At 44.4% G+C, this 10557-nt stretch overlaps 1 protein-coding gene across 3 annotated transcripts; it reads right to left on the reverse strand.

Annotated features, from left to right (window-relative positions):
• Window positions 1-521: 521 nt before the first annotated feature.
• On the reverse strand, window positions 522-3937 carry LOC106604309 (forkhead box protein I1-ema). 3 transcript variants are annotated; one of them, XR_001328648.2, is made up of 3 exons: window positions 3156-3937; window positions 1399-2226; window positions 522-1345 (listed from the first exon to the last, which is right to left on the reverse strand). XR_001328648.2 is itself a non-coding variant. In XM_014198822.2 (3 exons), exons 1-3 carry the CDS (start codon window positions 3745-3747, stop codon window positions 1605-1607), a joined length of 1161 nt encoding a protein of 386 aa, XP_014054297.1. In that variant the 5' UTR covers window positions 3748-3937; the 3' UTR covers window positions 522-1604. The 3 variants fall into 3 exon arrangements, 2 of the variants coding, with proteins under 2 accessions (XP_014054297.1, XP_014054296.1); XM_014198822.2 differs by having other exon boundaries at window positions 522-1610; window positions 1664-2226; XM_014198821.2 differs by having other exon boundaries at window positions 522-2226.
• Window positions 3938-10557: the final 6620 nt, after the last annotated feature.

Here is a 10557-nt window from a genome sequence, read left to right on the forward strand (position 1 = left end):
GTTGTATTTTATCTGGCTAACAGGCTCTATATCTTACTGTTTTCTACAACTTACACATGGGAAAAGTACCTCAAACCTCTCTCACCTCAAAAGTCAACCCCCTCCTTATCTCCGTTCCTAAATCCAAGTCTTGTCCAGTCAGCAGGACTGTGAGAAAGAGGGTGAGTTATTGTGCGATAGTAGAAAGAAGAGAGAGGGGTGAGGTATGGGGATTCTCACCATTTTACAACAATCAGTTAGCCCTCCAGGCTTCTATCCATCTACCCATCAGTATATCCTTATCATACCGTAGGATCGAGTTACCCTGACAAGCAGGTTTCCCTGGTTCGCTGGTCATCGTTTCTCTGACAGGGCTGTTTCTGTCCTACCTGTGTGTTTTAGGAGGGTAATTTTTCACTGAAGGCTTGATGCCGTTAACCATCTTTCACAAAGATTTGAGACAGATAACTCCCCTACAACATTAGCCAGTCAGACTGTTTTTTATTTCTGAGTTAAAAAGAGTAAGACGATGAAACATCAGAGAACGTTTTTCTGTATTTTATTATTCTTATCAAAAACAAACATCAGACCAATGTTGGTATAAGCCATACCAGACCTAGGTTCAAATACTACTTAAGGTATTTCAATTACTTTTCAATACTTTTCAAAACAAGTATTCAGATTGAATTTATTTGAAGAAAAAAAACAAGTAGTTGAATATTGAAATGTATTTGTAAATACACTTGGAAAATATTAGGAAATACTCAAATACACTGACTCAAATACTCTCCCATGCGTTTAACCCAGGTATCTGAAATTAGTATATGAAATAAATATTTGAAAATACTTTCAAATTCAATCTGGTTGACTATTTGTTTTTTCACAAATAACCATTCAAATGCTCAATTAAAAGTATTTGTTTTGAGCTGTTTATTTGAAAATACTTAAATACACAGAAAAAAGTATTCGAATAACAAATACTCAATACACATGTATCTGAACCCAGGTTTGCACCGTCCATCGCAAATCAGTATTCTACAATGGCACATGTTGAACAAATGTTTTAGACGCAAGCACTCAGAGATAAAAACACATACGTAACCAATAAAATACACAACTTAAATACAAATATATACAAAATGTCATGACAGTCAGCAATTATAGATTTGTGTGTCATGGCTGACTCTGCTGTTTCTGTGGGAACCAGGCCTGCTAATCCTGCTGTCACATGCAACTGAGCCCTGCCCTGTCAGCGCTAACTGACTGTGTGTGTGTGTATGTGTGTGTGTTTGTGTGCAGACAGTTCAGTTCAGTCTCAGGTAGAAGTCTCTTTCTCACTCTCCTTCTTTCTTTAGTCTCTTCAGACCTCTAGCTAACTTCTGCCCATCCCTGTTTCTCCCTCTATCAGTCTCTTCAGACCTCTAGCTAACTTCTGCCCATCCCTGTTTCTCCCTCTATCAGTCTCTTCAGACCTCTAGCTAACTTCTGCCCATCCCTGTCTCTCCCTCTATCAGTCTCTTCAGACCTCTAGCTAACTTCTGCCCATCCCTGTTTCTCCCTCTATCAGTCTCTTCAGACCTCTAGCTAACTTCTGCCCATCCCTGTTTCTCCCTCTATCAGTCTCTTCAGACCTCTAGCTAACTTCTGCCCATCCCTGTTTCTCCCTCTATCAGTCTCTTCAGACCTCCGTGCCTTCCCGTGGGTATAGGATGCTTGCTGAGCCCAAGCCAGGGTAGAAATGCCCATTGAACTGGCTGAGGATGGGGCTGCTGTAACCCAGGGAGGAGTGGGTGGGCGAGGAGGAGAGGCCAGGGGGAGGCGGCAGCTGGGAAGCCCACTCCGAAGCACCTGAGCTAGGGCAGTAACTACCAAAACCCCCAGGCTGTGTAGGCCTCTGGGTCCCGTCCAGGGAAAGGGTTATGGGCAGGGCCTGGTTCAGCGAATCTCCTCCGATTACAGCTCCCCCAGACGCCACTCCAGACATCTCAGACAGGAAGCTGCTAAGGCAAGGGGCGGTACCTGAGGAGGAAGGGGAGGGGATTCTTTCTGGCGTGGGGGACATGTCGATCCCATGGTTGCTGGGGGGTTGGGGACTCCCCTGGCCATTGGGGTCACCTGACTCCAGCCCCACTGACTCCCCCTCTCCTCCAGACAGTGAATCAGACTTCCTCTTCCTCTTACGACGGAAGTTTCCATTGTCAAACATCTTCTCACAGTTTGGGTCTAGTGTCCAGTAGTTACCCTTACCTGGAAGAGAGAGAGTGAGGAAAAGACGGAGGGGGGTGTGGGGGGGGTAGATTAGAATGTGTTTGGGTTTGACACATGGACTACTGACTGCATCATCTACTATCATTACTAAACACAGTTAATCTACCATTCTATCACACGACTGTTATAATGTAAAGACAAGACGTTCTATCACACGACTGTTACACACTGTAAAGACAAGCCGTTCTATCACATGACTGTTACACACTGTAAAGACAAGCCGTTCTATCACACGACTGTTACACTGTAAAGACAAGCCGTTCTATCACACGACTGTTACACACTGTAAAGACAAGCCGTTCTATTACACGACTGTTACACTGTAAAGACAAGCCGTTCTATCACACGACTGTTACACACTGTAAAGACAAGCCGTTCTATCACACGACTGTTACACTGTAAAGACAAGCCGTTCTATCACACGACTGTTACACTGTAAAGACAAGCCGTTCTATCACACGACTGTTACACACTGTAAAGACAAGCCGTTCTATCACACGACTGTTACACACTGTAAAGACAAGCCGTTCTATCACACGACTGTTACACACTGTAAAGACAAGCCGTTCTATCACACGACTGTTACACACTGTAAAGACAAGCCGTTCTATCACACGACTGTTACACTGTAAAGACAAGCCGTTCTATCACACGACTGTTACACACTGTAACGACAATCACAATGGCTACTTAAAGTAAAGACACATGACAACTAAAGTAGACTGTTGACTTGACTAAAGATACACAGTAGATTGACAGTAGTCTGTCATGACAGATTTGGTTCTGGGTGCCAAGGTTAGATTCAAAATGAATAATTCAACCATCAAATACTGTCATACCTTAGATTGATTGGTTATTTCATTTTGTGGGCTTTTTGTAAAACAAACACATAATGTAGTCAGTCTTACCAGGATCGTCCTCATCTCTGGGGACCTTCTTAAAGCAGTCGTTGAGTGACAGGTTGTGCCTGATGGAGTTCTGCCAGCCAGCCTTGCTCTTGTTGTAGAAGGGGAAGTTATCGGCCACGTACTGGTAGATCTGACTCAGGGTCAACCGCCGCTCCAGGGCGCCGTGGATCGCCATGGCGATGAGGGCAGAGTAGGAGTAGGGCGGGCGTACCAGCTTCATCAGGTCTTCCTGTGAGGGCAGAGAGAACCAGCTCAGCTCCCCCCCAGGGACCCCCGCCCCGCTGGACCCCAGGTAGGGCCTCTGCATTCCGTAGTGCTGGGGGACGAAGGGGGGCCCGGGGTTACCTGGAGGCCCTGCAGTGGCCAGGTATGGGGGAGCGTTGATGCCGGATCCGTTGAACCACAGGTAAGGGTTGGGGGAGGAGGTGCTGTAGTCGTAGGAGGTGTTGGGGGTGCGCTGGGGGCTGGGGAGCGATGGAGGAGGATAGTAGCAGTCACTGTACATGCTGAGTTCTGGAGGTTCCTGGCCCAGGCTGGGGAACTGGGGGCCACAGCAAGGAGGAGACTGGCCCTGAGGTTCGAATGACGCCATGGTCAGAGTCTTTAGTCTCTCTCTCACCTGTGTTGGTCCTTGGAAGATGATGACTGTTTCAGTGTCTGAGTTGTGCCCACGGGATCTCTCTCTCTCTCTCTCGTCTGTCGCTCACTCTCTTTGTGTGTGTATGTCTCTCTCTCTCGCTCTCTCTCTCTTTCTCTATCTGTTACCTGTTTACTCCTTGCCCTCGCTCTATGTCAGCACTGTCAACTGTTGCACAGGTTTTATCCGTTTCCCTGGCAACACCCGTTTCTCCTGATTGGTTGTTTAGCCAGGTGAGGATTCTGACAGGAGTGTCTGTCAGCCAGTTCCTTCAGGCCCCCTCTCTCCACAGGAATATACACCCATACTCTTAGTATGTGTTTCATTCCATTTTTGTGTTAATTTGAATAAAAAAATTCAAATTAAATATACATTTCTTGAAACGTGTATGATTGCTGATAATCCGCCTACACAATTTCCGAATGCCTTTTCACTGAACCTAAAAAGTTGTCTAGATTGCTGTTGAATTCTAGAGCTTCCGTTGATGGAAACATTATAAATATGTCTTTCTTCTCTCCCTCAATTGTGTCTGTTGTTGCCATAACTTTGTAAAGTGTATTTTTGGCATCTCAGTTAAATGAAAGGGTAGTGGTTCAGCTGTAACTTTGTTAGAACCTGGCGCCTCCGTTTGGGGAAAAAAATTGATAGCACCCAGTAAAATGTGATAGCACCCAGTAAAATGTGATAGCACCCAGTAAAATGTGATAGCTCCCAGTAAAATGTGATAGCTCCCAGTAAAATGTGATAGCACCCAGTAAAATGTGATAGCTCCCAGTAAAATGTGATAGCTCCCAATAAAATGTGATAGCACCCAGTAAAATGTGATTGTGATAGCACCCAGTAAAATGTGATAGCACCCAGTAAAATGTGATAGCACCAGTAAAATGTGATAGCTCCCAGTAAAATGTGATAGCACCCAGTAAAATGTGATAGCTCCCAGTAAAATGTGATAGCACCCAGTAAGATGTGATAGCTCCCAGTAAAATGTGATAGCTCCCAATAAAATGTGATAGCACCCAGTGAAATGTGATCGTGATAGCACCCAGTAAAATGTGATAGCACCCAGTAAAATGTGATAGCACCAGTAAAATGTGATAGCTCCCAGTAAAATGTGATAGCACCCAGTAAAATGTGATAGCACCCAGTAAAATGTGATAGCACCAGTAAATGTGATAGCTCCCAGTAAAATGTGATAGGACCCAGTAAAATGTGATAGCACCCAGTAAAATGTGATAGCACCAGTAAAATGTGATAGCTCCCAGTAAAATGTGATAGCACCCAGTAAAATGTGATAGCTCCCAGTAAAATGTGATAGCACCCAGTAAAATGTGATCCACACAGCATGAGGCAGCATGTTTGTTCCTCAGTGCGCGAGGGCATACAGAGGAAGAGGCCGCTAGATAACCGGATATCGTAAGTATTTAGTTCACTTGTAAATATTTATAAATAAGAAGGTGCCTGTTTAATTAAAGTACTCAAATGTTGGTTATTTTATCCAAGATTGACAAGCTCACTGACTTCACATTTAGTTTACTTTGGATACATTTTGCAATGGTTAGCCTGGCCAGCCAACGGAACTAACGTTAGCTAACGGCTAGTACACCTGTCAATTAAAGACATTAAGAAAGATATATATTTGAAGTTTATAAATTTAAGCTTAAGCACATCCTTGCATTATACCTACTAAGCTGTTTATCCATTGATTATGCTATGTTTCTGAAACATTTTCAGTGTGCTTAAGTTCTGCTTGGTTTTGGTGAGTTAATTCATTTATGATTCGAATGTTCATATGAATATCGCGCGTTTATAGATGGCGAATCTCCGGCTTCATCTGGCGACCATCAAAAGGACTGTGGCGAAGAGATGATGGAGTTGAACAAGGGTTTAGAGAGAATGATCGAAGACATGGAAAATCAATCAGGTATGTTGTCGTATTATGGTAATCGCTACCATTTGAATGTTGTAGGCTGTTTAATTTTCTAATATTTTTACATCTAGGTTTTCTGTATGATGATGTATGTAGCTATAGCTGTTATTTCAGAAAGAATAAAATCAAATAGTTAGTAGCAAAAATCATTTTACTTAACTTATGGCTCGATCACATAGACAGGGTTTTGCGCAAAATTTGCGCAACATAAGTTCAACATTCTCGTTCTGCTACGATTTCTGTCAAGCCGTCTACGACTACGCATACAGTTTGACTTACTGTCAACGTTCAATAAATCCAACGTATGCACCACACAGATCGCACTGCAGCTGCCTCTGCAACGCAATGCTGCAGGGCAAACGCAGCGTTCCATTGGAAATGAATGTTCTTCTGGTGTACCAAAATGCAATGACACAGTAGGTGTGATCGAGGTGTTAGACTTAAACCCTACCTTCTTATCGCCTTATTATCCATTTACTACCCACTCTTTAATATTCCATTTAGAAAAGTTAATGGGTGTGTGTAATTCATTGTAAATTCACCCTTGTTTTTTTAAGTCGTACTCAGTATGGCCCACTTCTGACACTGTAGCCCTGTCCCTCTTGTCTCCCCTGTGGTTTTTCAGTGCAGCTGAAGTGGATGGCCTATGACATGGTGGTGCAGCGGACCAGTCCTGATCCAGTGGATGGTATTCCGCCTCCACCACACTAACAGAGATGCATACTTCACTAGGAGTGTCTGATGTTCCGACCTTTATTCAAATGAATATACCAGGCTACTATATGGATTTCTATGTGAATCAGTGACCACGCAGGTTGACATGACTTTGTTGTACTGACTGAATGGAATCTAGTTGACTGGTGTTTCAGATGGAGGGAAGAGAGAGGAGCACAGAACAGGGTGACTACTGATCTGGACCACATTCTGAAGGGGCTGGACTCCATGTCTGTCTGGACAGACTGGCATGTACGTATGTCTGTAGGGCTCTGGTCAACAGTAGTGCACTATTGGAATAGGGTGTCATTTGGGACTCAATCAGCGTTCTAATGTGTAGATACTATGCATATCGAGTGATGTAACTGTTGTGTTACCTCTGAAATGCGTCCTCCTGCGCGTCCAAAATAGAATTTCGACCCGCCAGCCAACGAACCGCTGTGCAATTCAGCCATGATGTTCAGATGTTCAACATGTCAGAATTTGGCATGTGGCTTATCGATGGCCTTTAGATAGGATGGGCCCCCAGTTGATGTGTTAGATATGGGGACATGTGTCTAGGCTATGACAGGCAGGCTGATTATGAGATGATTTGATGTGAAGACATGAAGCTGTGTCTCTGCCAAGGGAGACGGATAGTTGGCAAACAAGCGTTCATCACTACAACAGTGAGGCTGTGTCCCAAAAAGGCACCCTATTCCCTACATAGTGCACTACTTTTGACCAGAGACATGGAGCCTGGTAAAAAGTAGGGCAGTATATAGGGAATAGGGTACCATTTGGGACACAACAGTCAGTCTGCAGTAATCCTTCCCATCATGCCGCGCTGTCTGACTAGACAACATATCAACTAGAGATCTCTGTGTCTCACCAAGCCTCCAGGCCAGAGAAAACATGAGGAGCTTTGTTTGATCAGAGAGAGAGAGCGAGAGAGAGATGGATACTCTTGGTTTTGCACAGGGACACTGACACATTAAACATATGTCCCTGGAACACAACAATAATATGACATCTTAATCTCAGAGATTATCATCTGTATCTTATTATACATAATGAACTGGTAGACATTTCCCCACTTGATTTTCTTATGGGGTTTCTTGTTTGTTTCCTATAAGAAGAAAATCATTCAGCTCTCCTTTTGTATTGGATTGGATTTAGTTTGAACAGGAATATATTAGATGTTCTTCTGTTGTGTATCACAGGTAGGACCAAGCTGAGACAGTGTGACCTGATCGTGTGCTTCAGCCAGCCAGAAAAGATGGCCTCTCTGAACAGAATGGACCAGGGGGTGACCTGGCCCAAGCTGACCTCAGGCTGAGGAGGGAGGGAGGAGAGGAGGTGGAGGAGGAGAGGATGAAGATGGAAAAGTAAAGGAAAATAATATATAGAGGAGGAAGAAGAGGAGGAGGTAGAAGAAGAAGAGGAGGAAGAAGGGGGAGGTAGAAGTGGAGGAAGAAGAAGAGGGGGAGGAAGAGGAGGTAGATGAGGAGGGGAGGAAGAGGTAGAGGGAGAGGTAGAAGAGGAGGGGAGGAAGAGGAGGAGGTAGATGAGGAGGGGGAGGTAGAGGAAGAGGTAGAAGAGGAGGAAGACAGGGAGGAAGAAGATGAAGAAGAGGGGGGTGTCAAAGAGGAGGGGGAGGAAGAGGAGGAGGTAAAAGGGGGGAGGTAGAAGAGGAGGGGAAGGATGAGGAAGAAGAGGGGGATGTAGAAGAGGGGGAGGTAGAAGAGGAGGGGGAGGAAAAGGAAGAGGAAGAAGGAGAAAATGGAAATGTGAAGGAGGAGGAGAAGATTAAGAGAAGAGGAGAAAGCATGTGTGTGAGGAAAGTAGAGTTAGAGGGTGGGTTATAAAACTGGATAGGCTCAACAGGAAATAGTCCATACATACATTTATTTTATTTGACATTTATTCTCTGAGTTTAATGATCAAAACTGAAAAATGATAGATCAAGATCAGTGTAATGTATACAACTTCACTACATTTAACTTGACGTGCAACTTCAAACATTAACCTTATAACATAAAAATAAACCTTCAACTGTGAATTGGCTACTACACAATAAAAGCTACTTTATGTCATATTTTTTCCATTGTGCATCTCCCTACCACACACACACACACACACACACACACACAGACACACACACACACACACACACACACACACACACACACACACACACACACACACACACACACACACACACACACACACACACACACACACACACACACACACACACAGTGTCTCCTGCGCTGCTGGTTCTGGTCAGAGTGGTGCAGGGTGCAGCAGGCAGCACTGGCTCTGTGCTCCAGGTCCTCTCTCCATGTTTATGAGCAGCAGAGGTGTGTGTGGTGTGGTCTATCATCTCTTTCACTCCTGCGAAACTCTGCTGCAGTATAGAATGGAAAGGCCCATTGGTTAGTTTATGATGAATTAAGGCATCAAGTCAACAAGTGGGTGGCGTTTCTCCTTGCACAGCCAATAAACCCTACAGCCTCGTCCCAGATCTGTTTGTAAAGTCTAAGCTCCTTTAGATAAAAGTGCCTGAAAGATAGACCAATGTTTAATTGCATTTGTATGCTATGCTGAACAGTCTTGAATTCCCCGGGCTGGTCTAGTAATGACGCAGCCTTCATCAGTCTCGGTATAGGTACACGACCTCTATCTTTTCCCACTGTCATCCTCTCACTATCTGTTCAATAAAATGATTGAAAAAAGAAGTAGAATTCTTGTTTGTGAAGGAATCCCTTGACGGAGCAGAGAGGAGGCTGTTTGTTTACCTCGCTACCCATGAGGCCGGTGCCCAGGTGTTATGTGTTGCCTTGGTGATGTATCTGAATGTTGTAGACCTTGCCTTGGTTCAGCACCATGAGGGTGTAGGACTGCTCAGAAGAGCCTTGGAACTGTCCCTCACCAGAAACACTCCATCCTGAAACACACACCACTACGTTGATACACACATTGTGTGTGTGTGTGTGTGTGTGTCAGAGGAGGCTGATGGGAAGAGCTATAGAAGGAGGGGCTCATTGTTAAGACTGGAATGGAATGGTCCTACATCAAACATGGAAACCAAATGTTTAACTGTGTTCCATTCATTACAATGAGCCTGTCCTCATAGCTCCTCCCACCAGACTGGTGTGTGTGTGCGTGCGTGTGCGTATGTTTGTGTGTCAGTGAGGAACACCAGGGGAGGGGTGTTCCTGACCTTGTTAACTTGCCTCTGGTCACCAGTCTTCCAAACCGCCCAGGGTCCAAGCCTATACCCTGCAGACACACACACACACACACACACACACACACACACACACACACACACACACACACATACATACACACAGCAGGGAACAACACTGTTAAGAATCTTAGGAACTTTATCCCACTTTATTTGGGTGTGTTTGGTAGGTTTTGTAATAGAACTACATAGAATGCATATAGAATAGTGAATTATAGGATCTCCATGGGTTTTGTATTGTGTATTGTGTGGACCCCAACCCTAGTGGTTTTGTATTGTGTATTGTGTGGACCCCAACCCTAGTGGTTTTGTATTGTGTATTGTGTGGACCCCAACCCTAGTGGTTTTGTATTGTGTATTGTGTGGACCCCAACCCTAGTGGTTTTGTATTGTGTGGACCCCAACCCTAGTGGTTTTGTATTGTGTATTGTGTGGACCCCAACCCTAGTGGTTTTGTATTGTGTATTGTGTGGACCCCAACCCTAGTGGTTTTGTATTGTGTGGACCCCAACCCTAGTGGTTTTGTATTGTGTATTGTGTGGACCCCAACCCTAGTGGTTTTGTATTGTGTGGACCCCAACCCTAGTGGTTTTGTATTGTGTGGACCCCAACCCTAGTGGTTTTGTATTGTGTGGACCCCAACCCTAGTGGTTTTGTATTGTGTGGACCCCAACCCTAGTGGTTTTGTATTGTGTATTGTGTGGACCCCAACCCTAGTGGTCAAACAGGGAAATGCTTCCAACCGTTTTTTCCACCATTCATTTTACCCACAGGGAATTTTAGAAATAATGGCTGTGTTTTGTGTAGACTTCCCCTGGCGTAACGTTTTGATAACCATTTAAATCTCTCTCGGACAAGGTTACTTTTATCAATATATTTGGCTTTATTTATT

Source organism: Salmo salar, chromosome ssa05 (assembly GCF_905237065.1).
Source record: "Salmo salar chromosome ssa05, Ssal_v3.1, whole genome shotgun sequence".
NCBI classification, from domain to species: domain Eukaryota; kingdom Metazoa; phylum Chordata; class Actinopteri; order Salmoniformes; family Salmonidae; genus Salmo; species Salmo salar.

What these genes read in the sequence shown, in the direction of transcription:
- LOC106604309 (XM_014198822.2), bottom strand. Translation starts at nt 3,747, where the DNA reads ATGGCGTCATTCGAACCTCAGGGCCAGTCTCCTCCTTGCTGTGGCCCC. An exon ending in CAGAGATGAGGACGATCCTG is followed by an intron (nt 2,227 to 3,155) that starts GTAAGACTGACT and finishes TCTCTCTTCCAG; the next exon opens with GTAAGGGTAACTACTGGACA.